Source organism: Chlamydotis macqueenii, chromosome 3 (assembly GCF_036417535.1).
Source record: "Chlamydotis macqueenii isolate bChlMac1 chromosome 3, bChlMac1.mat, whole genome shotgun sequence".
NCBI lineage: Eukaryota > Metazoa > Chordata > Aves > Otidiformes > Otididae > Chlamydotis > Chlamydotis macqueenii.
The window spans coordinates 82670159-82684770 of record NC_141558.1 but is presented as its reverse complement, the minus strand read 5'-3'; the positions used below and the strand labels follow the sequence as shown (position 1 = coordinate 82684770).

At 36.1% G+C, this 14612-nt stretch overlaps 1 protein-coding gene across 1 annotated transcript in view; it reads right to left on the bottom strand.

The window, feature by feature from the left end:
- Positions 1-14612, bottom strand: part of PRKCE (protein kinase C epsilon) — a 302674-nt gene that overhangs the window by 105421 nt on the left and 182641 nt on the right. The window contains exons 3-8 of the mRNA XM_086743822.1: positions 10532-10691; positions 9337-9371; positions 7824-7909; positions 5535-5667; positions 2448-2590; positions 1182-1278 (exon numbers count right to left, since the gene is read on the bottom strand). Of these exons, the coding sequence (XP_086599948.1) occupies positions 1182-1278; positions 2448-2590; positions 5535-5667; positions 7824-7909; positions 9337-9371; positions 10532-10691 (654 nt within the window). The remainder of the gene's footprint in view (positions 1-1181; positions 1279-2447; positions 2591-5534; positions 5668-7823; positions 7910-9336; positions 9372-10531; positions 10692-14612) is intronic.

Genomic DNA, 14612 nt, shown 5'->3' with positions numbered 1-14612 from the left:
CCACTTCCTAGTGTCACTTCAAGCAGCAATTCTGTGGATCTGCTAGATGATTCTGAAGGTTTCTCAATGCTAAACACAGTGAGTCTTGCTGACTAATGGAAGTCAAGATCAGCCTCAATTTCTTGCATAGTACTTCTGCCTGATGGCCTTGGAAGCAACAACTTTACTGGACAGCTAGGAAAGTGAAATTTAAGAGAGAATTTGGACAAATTCTGTGTTCTTATCTTAAGCAAAACATCAAATATTTAAAAAATATTATTTAACCAAAATGCTGCCTGTGAAACAAAAAGGTTGACAATTTAAATCAGTTCTGAACTCAGAGTTTTACAGTACTTATTACCATGGAGCTTTGGAAGCCTCTTCCCTAAAAATAAGGGTGAGAAATGTCTAAATTGTAAATAATTTTCAAAGAAGACAGAAGACAGAAGTATCTGTCTTCCTATGTCTTGGTGTAAAGATTTTTCATTCATCAGTTTACATATATGATGGTACACAAGATACATCGCATACTTCTGATTTTTAAAAACATCAGTCAGATCAGATTCAAAAAGTGCTGCTGACATAGAGGTTCTGTCAATCAGGCTGTTCACCTCAATGAAATCAGGTCACATCAGTGAAGATTAAAATATTTGTCTCCAAATCTATGTGTGAAAAAAAATCACAGTTTTATGAAGCCTCTAGAGACCACACAGACGTGCTAGCACAGCCAACAGGACAGAGGTTTTATTATCACAAATGACCAACATGAATTGCAAGGAGGCAATTTTATCTCAAAAACTTATTAACAGAAAGAAGCTTTTCAGATAGATAAAGGCACTCTCAAGTTCTGTGGTATTATTTAAAATGTTCTAACTCTTGCAACAGAATACATAACCTCCTTACATAAAGGTATTTGGTTAGGCAAGGACTCATCTAGTAAACTTCACAATATTTTAAGATTACTGTTTTATAATTTTCCCTTTAAAAGCCACTTAATTTCTCAGTTTTAAGTGAAATGAGAAGTAGACACTTGAAAAAAGTTTTTGCAGTTCATAACTTTCTTAAGTGCTCCATTTTCCTGTGGTAACTACTTTGTTGATTTAGTTCTGCAAAGGCTGGGGATGATAGCTTTTTTACTCCTTATAAAGAAGGAAAATATGTGACAATATATATCAGCTAGGAAATAAAAAGAGATGTTCAACCTTGATCACATGGAGAAGTTGGTGCTGACTTTGACCTATCTTCTTCTGAGGATGCGCTTCCAGGAACTGGCTGTTGAGTCTCTGCACCTGCAATTAGCTAAGAACAAGTCCAAAAGGGTACTCAGCTATGAGATCCTCCCATGCCAAGAGGAAATTTAATTTAACAACATTATTTTGCAAGTAAAAGTATGAAGAAAAGTGATGTTCTACCCCTATAGATTCTCACTGGCAGGACCTCAACCTTACAGTAGATGGCATCACATCAAATGGAGAACATAATACAAACAGAGAAAGAACAAGTAATTCAAAGAAAAATAGGTTCTTAAGATGACATAAACGTAATAACCATAGCCAGTGAGTGGGAAAGCTTTGAATAGCCACCTTAAGCCTATGTAGAAATCTATCCAGTAAACACATTTAACTACAATAAGCATCAGCAAGCACAGCAAACTACCTCATGCAATAACAACATGACATCTTTCCCCAGGAGTCACACATCAATTGATTTATTCCTGAGTTTTCTATGTTTCTGCCACATTCTAAAATAGTGTACAAGGGATCCAAGTGTGCAATAATTAGGAAAATGAACAGAACCAAATGTCAATATTTTAAGAAATTACGGTAAAATTTGCCTATTTCTGTAAGTGAGAGCAATGGGTCTGTCATCACAATCATGCAAAGAGAGACAGAAAGTGTGGCCAAATTCTGATCCAGGATACATATTACAAACCCAGAATAACTCCATCAACTTTGGATGTACTTGGGGTGACCTATGCTGTTCATTTCTAGAACAACCTAGTTCTTCATATAATATTGATGATAAGTCTGGAACCATCCTCTAGAAAACAGCTCCTCTTCATGAGAGTCAGCACATTGGCTCATTTATCAGCGTTTACAACATTATGGAGTAGTACTATGTCTCAATCAATCAATTATCCAATGTCAATTCTGAGACAAAGGGACATTTATGTTTTCATGAACTGTTGTGTCAGACACTGTCTCTCTGTCAAGTCTCCTTCCTGAAAACTAAAAAGGGGAAATCCTTCTAGACTCCAGGTTTGCAAAATTGTAGCAGGTCAAAATAAATTTCATATCAGAATTCAGAATAGATGATTTGCATTTATAAATCAAAATCCAAAGTCTTCCTTCTGTAGTGACTTAAAAAAAAATTCTTCTGCAAGTCAAGTGAGTGGGACTGAATCCCAACTAGTAAAGTTACAATACAGTCATACTTATTTCTTATGTGGCACTACATAGTAAAATTACCTTTTTCCTCCTCTGCCCACTATTAGTGATCTTATCTGGAGTGACTCCAAGATCTGCAAGAACTTTAGCTATGCCTCTAGCATCCACTCCACAGTTTGGTGCCACATTTGTTTCACAGCGTCGATGCACATTCATCTTGCAAACTGCAATGAAATGTTAAGTAATAGAGTAAATTAAATACTACCTTGGCACACATTTGTCTTACTTAAATCAGGCCTTAATTGGTCCTACCAATAACTTTTTTCAAATAAATATGATTTCAGTGGAAATATACTTCGCTGGATTTGCAGAGACACCTGAATGCTAATATAAAACTATTAACCTGGTTATCATTCTTCTGCTATAATAATGCAGAACAGTGCTTTCACACAGTACCCAGAACAGACACAGGAACAAACAAAAATATCTAATGATCCTGCAAATCTTAAATAGAATTTGAATTAGAAGAAAAGGCCTTCAGAGCTCGGATTTTAGCAGTCCACTCCTGTGCTCACACTGAGAGTTCAACATCAGTTCCTCATCTATTATTGCTTTTTACTCTATTTTACTCAAGTAGATTAACTCCTAATATAGGCAGGCATAAAACCAACAGTGTTTTAAGCTTTAATAAGTCTTCGGCACTGTGAGAACACTCTCTTTCTTTAGATGGCAATCCATTTGCTAAGCTCTTTCTCTTAAATACTGTCTCCTGAAACCAGCATACTAGTAAGAGGAAAAAAAGGTTACATTGCTTCCAGGTTTTGGGGTAGGAGGGAGAGCATAGCTCCATTAAAAACAGCATAGTGTGGATTTGTTAGGAGCAGATGGCCTATTTTGTCTTAGACTTCACTGCCCTCTTGTGGAACAAGGCATAAAGAAAGCAAACCTGCATGTGTCATCCAATACTACCTTAACACTCAGTTGCTCAAATTCCTCAACTTAATTACTTTTTAGAGAAAAAAAAAATCAAAAAGCATGTATTTATAAAGCTGCATTTCATTATATTGTTCCTCAACAATGCCTTCATCATATAAAGCCATAAAGAATGAAACCACATTTGCCTCTGAGACTATAGGCAGGCACTGCATCTGCAGCAGTAACCAGGTGCTTCAGAAAGCAGGTGCCTTTCCTCTTCAAGTACACTTCAGCTCAGAAGAAGAGCAACAAGAAATTGCTACACACAGTATTTTCAGTGCATGTATATTCAGTGACAAAAGCTCAGTGACAATAAAAATGTTTGATCTAGGATCCATAACAGTGGACACTGAGGAACTGAACTGCTTGAAATAAAGCAAGCAGGAAAATTTTGTACAGTCCAACCTCACAAACATATTTTGTAAAAAGAAGCACAGGAATAAGCATTGAAAAAAACAGAAAAATAAAAAACCTCTGAAATATACTTTTCCTGGTGTTAATAATCACACTGGGCAACTAAGTACATCTCTGAAGAGGGGAGCATTGTTTGGCACTTGTTAAGAAAGAAAATAAAGCATGGAGAAAACAACTTTTCCAGGTTAGGTGAGTTCTAGATTTCATGCAGATAATACTGCAATTTTATAGGCACTAATTTTTGAACATGGAGAAAGCAATGTAGGCTCTCTGAACTATTGTTTCTACGTATCCGCTGCACAGTAAATATCCGCTGCATATATATGAGAAATAACAATATTTTCTACAGTTAATATGAAATGAAGCACCATGGTACTTGAGAAAGAATATAAAAGTGAACTAATACATTCACAGGTTAAGTGGAGAGATACTATAGCTCTGACTAAAAATCAAAGAGAAAAAAATCAGGTTTAATTGAAAAATCTTGTCTGAACAGATCTCCACCATAATTAAGATAGTATTTGAACAAAATAGTAGCAAAGTAACAATATTTAGAGTCTAACATTTTATTACTGCTCAACAGCTAGAATTACAAGGGAAAGCTTGAACTTCAGAATGCTCTCACTGTCTATCACTTCGCCATGAAAGAAATTTCTTCTTTCCCTATTGCACACCAATTTGTGACACGAAGCGTTAGGTCTGACTTTCACCCACAGTTACATCTCATTTAAACACTGTAAAATATATATTTAATAGATTACATGTTTACACATATACATGTTGCTCCATGTTTCTGCTTTCGAGAAGTGTACATAAAATGATTTTTGTATTTATGAAGATGGATCTACCCATTCATAAAGGTGTAAGAAAATGAAAATGCTTATAATTCCATTAGGTGCTACTTTCTAAGGATCTGACAATCTTAATGACATTACCATCAACCCACCAATTGAAGTATTTTATTCACTATTTCTAAAATATTACTTTCCTTTGCAACTGTTTTCCCCCTTTTAGAATATATAGATCTAGTTGAAACTAGGAGATATGGAACCAACCATTTCTGTTAGTTAAAATAACATGAATGGAGCTTCCAGCAGTAACTTCACATACATTTACTGTGTACACAGTTCTTAAGTTGCAGAACATAATGAATCCTTTACTCTCGGGAATACAGGGGCTAGGCAGACAATCACAAGGGTGATTTAGCTAGAATACCTCATCTTCTGGATATGGGCACACAGGACTGGTTCTGCCCAGCCTAGTCAATATATAACAGTAATTTTTGAAGATTGTATTAAAGGGAAAAGTAGCTAGGATAATGATGTTTTAAAAGTTTAACAACCATCACCACAAACCTGAAAATTATGTCCCTGCTCCTTGCAGGGGGGTTGGACTAGGTGACCTTTAAAGGTCCCTTCCAACCCTAACAATTCTATGATTCTATGAAAACACAAAAGGTATATGAGCTGAAGGGATTTAAATTCTCATGCTCCTAATTTTCTGTCAACTTCTAATTTCCTATATGGCAATAAATCTACATAGCAGTGAGTGCAAAATATGTTTCTGCACCTCTGCCCTCCGCATCTGTTATTGACTGGCGTTGCAGACAGGGTAAAGGACCATTTTCTAATCGTGATGGAAATCCCTACAGCAGTCTGCTATTTACTTTCTATTAATTTCTGTACATGCTGGAAAAGACAGAATAACCTGAACCTGAAGCCTTTCCAAGTCTACTGCTCTCACAAACAAAAAGATAAGCTCTGAAGTGGTAATCCTTACCTTTGCATTGTAAACCTTGTCTCAAAAGACCCCAGAGCAATGAACCACAGTGGTCACAGAAGGTGGGCACTTTGTAATTGTGAATGCTGAACTTGTGAGGCATGTTGACACTGAAACGCTGGGATCCCACTTGCTGAAAAAGGAGAGCACAGCATATTTCATTCTAATTAATTTCTTTACAATCAGTATATGCCAAGGCCCTGTTACGTTTTGAAACCACACAGAATTCAAACAAAATGAAATAGGTCTGTGCTTGCATTAGATATACTTGCATTAGATATACTCCAGCTCCAGAGTTGTTCTCACTACTTTATTTGGGGAAAAGAGAGGGAAGGGCTGCTGTCGTCTAAGAGATAAAGTAGACTGAAGTCTACTTCCTAGTACTTCTGGGAACAAAAAACAGATAGCTATCAGGAAAGATCTCTTCATGGGGAAGGCAAGGAAGTCACTCCCAATTGTTTTAGGAGTAGGAGGCTGAACTAATACAGAACTAAGACAGAGAAATATATTACAACCCCTTTACCTTTTCATATCCCACTCTTCTTTAGACTATGAAAATGACAATGATAATTTATCATGTTCAGGCATTCCAATGTACAACTACTTAGTAATTAAAGGATGTCATTGATAAGTTTTTATAGTAGCCACTGCACAGCAGGAGATTTATTTTGATGTTTTTCCTTCCCTTTCCTATTTCCACTGGCTTCTCTCCAGTGATCTAGTACCCCTTCTAAACAATGAGAGCATTATATCAGCAAAGCATACAAGTCTCCACCAGTCTGGAGCCTGGGAATATAAATCTACACAAGATTTTGTATCTTCCTGTGAGTACTCTGCAAAAACAACACTAGCCAAACACAGTCCTTTATCATAATCCTATGCAAGTGATCAAGTTTCAGACGTAAAATACTGTTTATGAACCATATATTAAAGAATACTTCCAGTATAAAAAATGGTAGTGAATTGCACAGGAAGAATGAGATCAGTTAGTGCCTCAGTCAAATTCATATCAAAGTTGAAAGAGTGGCTTAAAGCCATTGTTACACATAACTCTGACTTGCAACTTAAAATTAGGCTTTTTTCAAGCATATAAATGTATGTTTTTAACAAATAAAACTAAGAAATGTGCTTTTTCTGTGTGGCCAAGGAACTGGGATCCCTGACAGACTACCTCACCTAATTCCATGGTGAAAGATAGCAGCCCTTGCTGTTGCACAAACCAGAAAAGGACAGTGAGTGTTCATTAACTGTTATGTTAAAACACAAACAAAAAAAAATCTGTATGAGATAAAGCATTCACTGGTTAAAGCTGAGGGCTACAACTGTTTAAAAAAAAACCATAAACCCACTCCCCGCGTCCACTGTTCCCTATCAACTCAGCTATAAAAGGATACGCCAAAGCTGAGGAGTCTAAGGGAGCTGAACACAACAGCAGTCACATCGCTCCCTGGTGTATGATTGTACACAGAAATTAATATTAATTTCCTAAGCAAGCTTAAAAGGGCCATGTTAGCTGAGAGAGATCTTTAACCCAAGTGAAAAGATTGCTTTGCTTTCTCTTCCGATCCAGAGCCGAACGTGCCATTGGCAGATATATTTACCTCCCTGAAAGTACAGTTCTGAAGGCAGTTAATTCCATTTTTGGGTGATGTTTTTATTTATTTAAATGCACGATAACAAGAAGCACATACTGTGTTAATGAAGTAATCATGCTGGAAAACCCGTTAGCTATGCAGTACCATGTGTTATCACTACCATCTTATACAATATCCATGGGCCTTCTTCAATATGCGGATGGCTTTTGTTCTACATTTTGACAGTTTGGATGCAGTCTTTGTTGAGGTGAGACTTTGCAAGCAAATTCTGGGCAGTCTTCTATGTTGATGCAATATACCCAAGCATACTGCTTATCCTATCAGCCACACAAAATGCAGTTAGAGGATAAAGACTCCCATTCTGCTTCTTTTGAATTAAAATGACAAAACTCATATTAACTCAGAAATGGAGAATGTTAAAAATGAAAAGGAGTGGAAAGAGCTCACTGAGACTTTTAAGAATTCAAATATTTTTATAAGTTTACTAAGTACAAATAAATTGCTGTATAATAATTCCCATGTACATGAAACTGTTATGGTAATCTGTCATTCCCAAGTAAATGCTACATCACAAGATGACCAGAAGGGCACAAAAAAGTCTGTAACAATTATTGCTTAAACAGAGGAGATGGCACTACTTTGAACAGATGAAAGACAGAGTTTTATCTAGAAAATTTATTTTATAAACATTTACCTCATCGTGAGTTTCCTGTTTTTTTAAGCCAGCACACTTCGTTATTATAAGTTCATGGCATCTCTTGTGGACTACACAAGTGCAAACTATAAACAAAAAAAAAACCAGATTAAAAAATGTGTTTTCATGAAGATTGACTTTAATGCAAAAGACTGATCTCAGAAGACTAGAAATTCTGGGATTTGAAAGGCTTCAAGTGACTGGTGACTTGGGGAGTCCTACGAAATCCGGCTTACAAAGGCAGAACATAATGGACTTTCAAAAGACCAATGAATTTTAAGAGAACTAAAGCATATCTTGTAAAAATTTCAGAATGTAAACCCATAAATTATCTTCTGAAATATTAACCACAATTTTTCTCAATTTTTGCATGTTTGATTTCTGTATCTGATAAAGTCCATGATCTTACATTATATGAGACACAATGGCAAAAACAATTGCTGTCTGAAGAGCTTCCAGAGGAAAAGAGACATAAAGATATCTCATCATAAAAGTCAAGGAAGAGAAATAACTAAGTAGAACATTCTTCTGTAACACAGTATCATAAGTTGATAACAGTAAAAGGTTTCAGGAGGCGAAAAATCTTTTGTCAATATTCATACTGATTGCTTAATCAATAAATAATATTTGCAGATATGACAGATAAGATTAAAAACTGCAATGTCTATCGTACTAGGTGATTCAACATCATCAAGTGAAGAGAAAAAAACAGAGTGAAATAATGAATTTAATTTTCTTCTAGCTTTGGTAATTGTTCTAAGAAAAAGATCAGAACTCAAGGAACCTCTGCATTATGTTAATATCGTAATTCTTATTATAGCACATAAACCCATTATTTGCATTTATTTATTTACAATGAGATTTCAACAAGTCTTTCGTAACTGAAAAATCACCGCTAACGTGATTATTTCTACTTGTCAGGTGAGAATTGAGTAGAAAAACATCATCCCAAGAGGTAACAAAAAAAATTTAAAAAAAAATTTTAATGACTACATAAAAAAAATTAAGAGGACAAGAAACTGAGTTGAAAAATGGGAGCTGAAAATGAAACACTTCTGTAGTCTTTGCTATAACCTTCTCTCATGATGACCTCTATAATTATCTCATCTATTTAATTACAGTCTTTGCAACTGTCTGGCATTTTTAAACAAAGAATCTTAAGCAGAATAAAGAATTCACCATTTTAAAATGCAAGAAGTGAAAAATGAAGCCACCAACATTCGCAGATACACCCCCCTAGTAGGATGTGCGTCAAGAGATACCTAGGATCTGCTGTTCAGCAACACCAGCTGTGCCCCTACCTCATATACACTACCTAAGACCAACAGTTTTGAAAAATCTTCCTGTGACTTACTGTAAAGACTGTAACTTTGGTGAGACAAACTTATTCTGATCATCTTGTGCTGAATTCTTAACATTAGATATATATAATGCTTCATGAAAATACCTTATTATTTTTATATTATAACATAATACATATTTTCAAACTGTCCCCCTTTAGATTTTCTCTTACCTTGACATTGGTATCCCTGTTTTCCTATTACACCCCTGAAAATAAAACAGTGGTTTAGAAAATGAAGAATATATATTTTCAAAAATGAAAAGCATTTTTTCCTCTCTTTATTGGACATGCACAAGTTTAAAATAATAGCTTCTTACAACCAGTCATCTGATAACTGCATGCCTAGACTGACACCAGTTCAAAGTAGGAACCACGTTTCAGCTGCTAAGAGGTAAGAGGTAGGAAGATGGGTCATAAAGGGATTCAGAAGTAAAGATACGTTTGCTCTAATAAAATAGGCAAAGCCAAAGGGTACATAGAGAGAAAAGCCACAAGCAAGTAAAATAGTCATAAGGAGGCCTTTAAAATAGACAGAAGATTGCATTTGCCAATATTGTTTCCTGAAATTATCTGAGGTAACCTAAAGCCTAACATACAAATATTTCTCAGAGGAATGTAGTTGAGTTCATGTAGAATTCACATTATCTCACATTAAGAAAGACTGATCCATCGCACACTCCTAAGAGATACTAATTATGGATTACATCACATCTTATATGTATTATGGTGCAAATCAGTATCTCTAAGTAATTTTGGAAAACATGAATAGAGCTGCTGAAAAATAACTGAAAACTAAATGTCTCCACCACTTTTCCCTATCTGAAAATTGCGAGTACTCAAAACTAATGTAAATAATTTCTACAAGGGAGTTCTTGACATACACTGTAATAAGACAGATCCTGTACACTGAGCACGCAAAACCCTGGATCATTACAAGTCTAATATTCCCCTACTTATAACTTCAGGAGGATGTATAGGAGTTTGGCATTTCCTAGGAGGAAGATGGTGATACTTAAGCACCTAAGAAGAATTCAGTCATCTTGGTAAAAGGTAAAGGTCTAATATTAAATCTACACTTAGGCACCTATAAAACACAAGACTGGCTGTCTACCTAGAATTTATACTGTGTACTAGACAGGAAAAGACTGAATTTTGTGGCTCACAGGAAAAAAAACCACAAATACAACAAATTCTAACATTTGTGATGGAAGTTTAACAGTATTTTATTATTGTCTGCAAAACTGATGACAGCTTAATATTAACACGAAGAGGAAAACAACTACTACTCTACACCATTTGTACTTCAGCAAAACAGGAGGGTATGTTAACTCTTCAATGCAAAGTTGCAAAGAAAGCAAAGGCATACCATATAAAATCTCTGCAGTGCGAACAATATGTTGGTTGTCTAAGATAGGTGGCCATAAACTTGTGCCCATTAACCTGATGTACTCTGCGTCGCACAGCACCCTGCCGCTTTCTGGGGCGCATACGTTCCCGGAACACACGTTCTTCATTGTCTTTGGGTGCTGAAACAGAGGAGAAACCAATAAGCACTGGCTGTATCAGATACAAATACAGGAAAACTCAAGTGCAATACATAAGTAGATTTTCTCCAAAAAGAAAAATAATCCTGTCTAGCTAGCAGTGCAAGATAACTTTGTAAGTTGTGGGTATTTTTTTTCTTTTTTTTTAGCATCAATTAGTAAAGGGCAAGTGTTTTCATTGCCTAGCACAGGAACTTCTACTTGTTCTAAACCTTTATCTGCAAAATCACACTAAGCTGGGAATAAGTCTTATGCGTTTTATCACTATCAAGCACACTGACAACTCTTTAATAGTAATTACACAGTTAGATTCTCCAAACAGCTCAGACTCTCACTTCATTTGATCTTCATGGAAAAAAAAAAATCCACCAAAAAATGCCAACATCCTCTGGTCCCCATACACCCAGAAATTGCTGACACAAGTGCAAGAAAGCTGAGTATAAATACCTATTATCAAGCAGAACAAAAATTCCATCAAGAATTGATTACTTTGTAGAATTCCTGATTAAGGTCTGAGCTTCAGGCTCTAATAATCCACTTTGATACTAATACACTTTCAGCAAAATGTTCAGGGGAAGGAAGTTGTACCTCTTAACCAACTTCTGTTAAATTCTGTGTGAGATTTAACAGTAAAGGAAGTAAAAAATGAAATTGATATATCTCAGAATGAAAACTTTTGGAAAAAGTCCTCCAGAGTGCATCAGGTCTTTTTTGCTAAGGCTTTATTTTGAAAAGTATCACTAACACCTCCATAGTATTCCATATGCATTAGTAAAAGCTGAGGATGAATTAGCAATGAAGAATAGTACACAGTTATTAAGGAAAGACATTTTACAAGCACTCCTTCAGTCACTCGTGTCTCTGCATAATGGAATACCAGATTTGGAGAGGCCCACATTCAGTCAGCCATTGACAATCGAATATATGCACTCACTACTCCAGTGCATATAAAACTTGGAAATATATTTAACGCTTGTCATTCTCTCAATTTTAGCCACTTACTATTACAACGGCCTAAAGATGCCAGCTTTGGTCTGTTGCAAGCTTTTCTGTAAATGAATGCATTCTCCAAGCAACAGTACAGGATTTAACAATAACACAAGAAAACAAAAAGTCTCAGAACAACTCAAATCTGTAGAGTCTCAAATTCTTTTATAAACACTGCAATAAACCTTGGTTTTGAGGGTTGTAAAATTAAACAGTGTTGATTTAGGTATTCTTAGAAAATGGTCTTAAACTAAGCCAATAGACGGATATCCCGGGAAAATACAGAGCATAGATCCATGAACTGAGATCAGTTTCTTTCACTGCACAGGAGGAGCTAAAATCCATGACACCAGCAAATTCATTTATGCACAAAAAAGCTTAAGCTCCTTACATATTAACATCTTAAAAAACTTCATATTCAGAGAGGGTTTTCACCCTAAGAAGACACATCTGTGGGATGGCCAGAATGGTATTACATTTCTATTCTAAGTGAGCTCTCAGTAAATAAACATTGACTTATACACAAAGCTACCCCTGTTACTTATGCCAAAGAACAATCAAAAAGCAATGACTCTAGCTACCTCTTCAAGAAAGAGATAGGAAGGACCAAATAGTTATCAATTGTTTATTTTAACGCTATCAATTATGTTACTTTTATGCATTAAGAAAAATTCTGATGTATAATAAATACCACAGCTCCTCAAGAGAAAGACTGTCTTCCACAGAGAATACGTAACAAGTAGTTGAAAATCCCACTCCTATTTCCATCTTCTGAATTATTTATTTACTTTACAAAGCTGCTGGAAATATTTTAAAACTTATTATTATAGGAAATAAGCCTATATTAACACAGAACTGTTCTTCTGGTTATCATCCAGATTGTAGAATTTGATAAAGTACGCAGCCTAAAAGTGAGAAAGTTAAACTCCCTTGGAAAAGGTTCCCAAAAAGTTATCTGCTTATATGAAACAAACAAGATGTTCTGATGGTGCACAGTTCACACTTGATATGATAATCAGTCTACAATACTGCTTTTCTCCTTTTTTTCATCTTAAGTGTAATTCTTCACAGATAAAGTACCTGTAATGTTACAGAGGAGATAAAAATCTTCCTGTTTTGGCTAGATAAACACAATATCATGACACTATTTTTTTTTTCTACCAACAAAGCCTTAAAACTAATTTTACTGTATTACTTTCAGTGTTACATTTAATACTTTTATGAAATTCCATTTTTAACTTACAATACTTACATTTAAAATAAAACAACAAAACAGTGTCTTCTCAGAAATGCACTGACTTGAAAACAGCTACAAACAATACAGCAATTCTGAAATTACCAGAACAAATGGCAGGTCTCAATTATCAATATAATTTCCACACAAACAGCATCTCTGTGTGTGAGAAGGACGCTCAAACAGCTCAGGGAAAAGTAGTTTTCTTGGTCTGTCTTGGATAATGCTGCAGGTCTGTTAGCCAGTTACCCGAAAACTGTCCCTCCTGTCAGTCTGCTGCTCCACATTTATCACTAAAGACCAACATCTGGCCAGATGGGTGCACTGCACCCTGCTTTAGCATTGAATCGCACAAATGAACCGCGTGTCCATGAGTGCTGACTCCCCAGCGGTGACTGCCTCCACCTCAGCTCTCTCACAGCCCAGGCTGATTCCCCACCTCGTCAGGCGGCAGCAGTACTTGTCTGCGGTGGCTGGAGCAGCATCTGGCGTTCCAGTGCATGACTGGACACTGGATGACTGGACACTAGCCTTTCATTAAAACAGACCAAGTCACAGGAGAAGTGGATTCACCCACAAGCTATACACTCAGTTTACATGAGGTTCATCTAGCTTGTTCACTGTTACTCAACAAAAACACATAAGCAATGCTTTTCCACAGGCCTCAAGCAAAACATTGTCATGTCTTGCACAATTCAAAGCGCTGTTGTGGACCACAGGCACAAAGTCAGGCAGTAACTTTCCCAGGTGACTCAGAAGCAGATGATCACATCTGTGCTGGCTCGTACCCAGGGCTGTGAACCACTCATTTCTTGTAGCATTAACAATAGTCTTATGTTTAACTTAAAATCCATTTATCTCATACTGAACAGCCAGGCTAAAGACATTCATTTAACTGTCTGAAGACATCTCCTTAGAAAGGGAGCTACACTGCTCTCCCCAAACTTCTCTCATTGTTTGCAAGCAGGAAAGCAGAGATCACTAAATGCTATCAGAAAACAGGGAGTACTTGGGAAAACCCCCAACATTTGTGTGATACAGTCAACTAGTGTTTTCAAGACGTACTTTAGAAAATATGAGCATCCCCAAGAAAACTGGCATTGAAATCTATTCTAAAAAGATAAAGTCTTAGAGTGGTATATGATAAGTTCTAGAAAATACCATTCCGATACTGCATACTGCCCAATCGCGGCATTTCTATTCTTATCAGGGAAGTTCAAATGAAAAATAAGTGGATTTGCTGTAGTCAGTCCACAAGCAAGTTCCAATATAAACAGCAATTTCTTCTCACAGTATTTCTACTAAATAGTCACAGAGGGTTATCATTTCTCAGTAAGAGCTGTACATTCTGTTCCCTGTTTTGATTTTGAGTCCTTCAGCCTTTTATATTATTCAGTTTATCTTTATTTAACTTTCATTTTCAAAAGAAAGAGTAACAAAGGCTCATGATTAATTTCCAAGTGTTCATGGAGAATACCGTCAATGCAGCACACTGCATTTAGGCTTTATATGTTGGTACTTGAGAACTGGCAAATTCAGAACAAATTTAGTCTCAAAGCTATACCCAGCAATGCCACTAGTTCTTTGCATTGCAGCCAAGAGCAGCTCTGAGTTACTTGGAAAACAATAGGACATAATTGCTTTTATTCACTCATACAAACCTTCAAACATATTGCCTACAA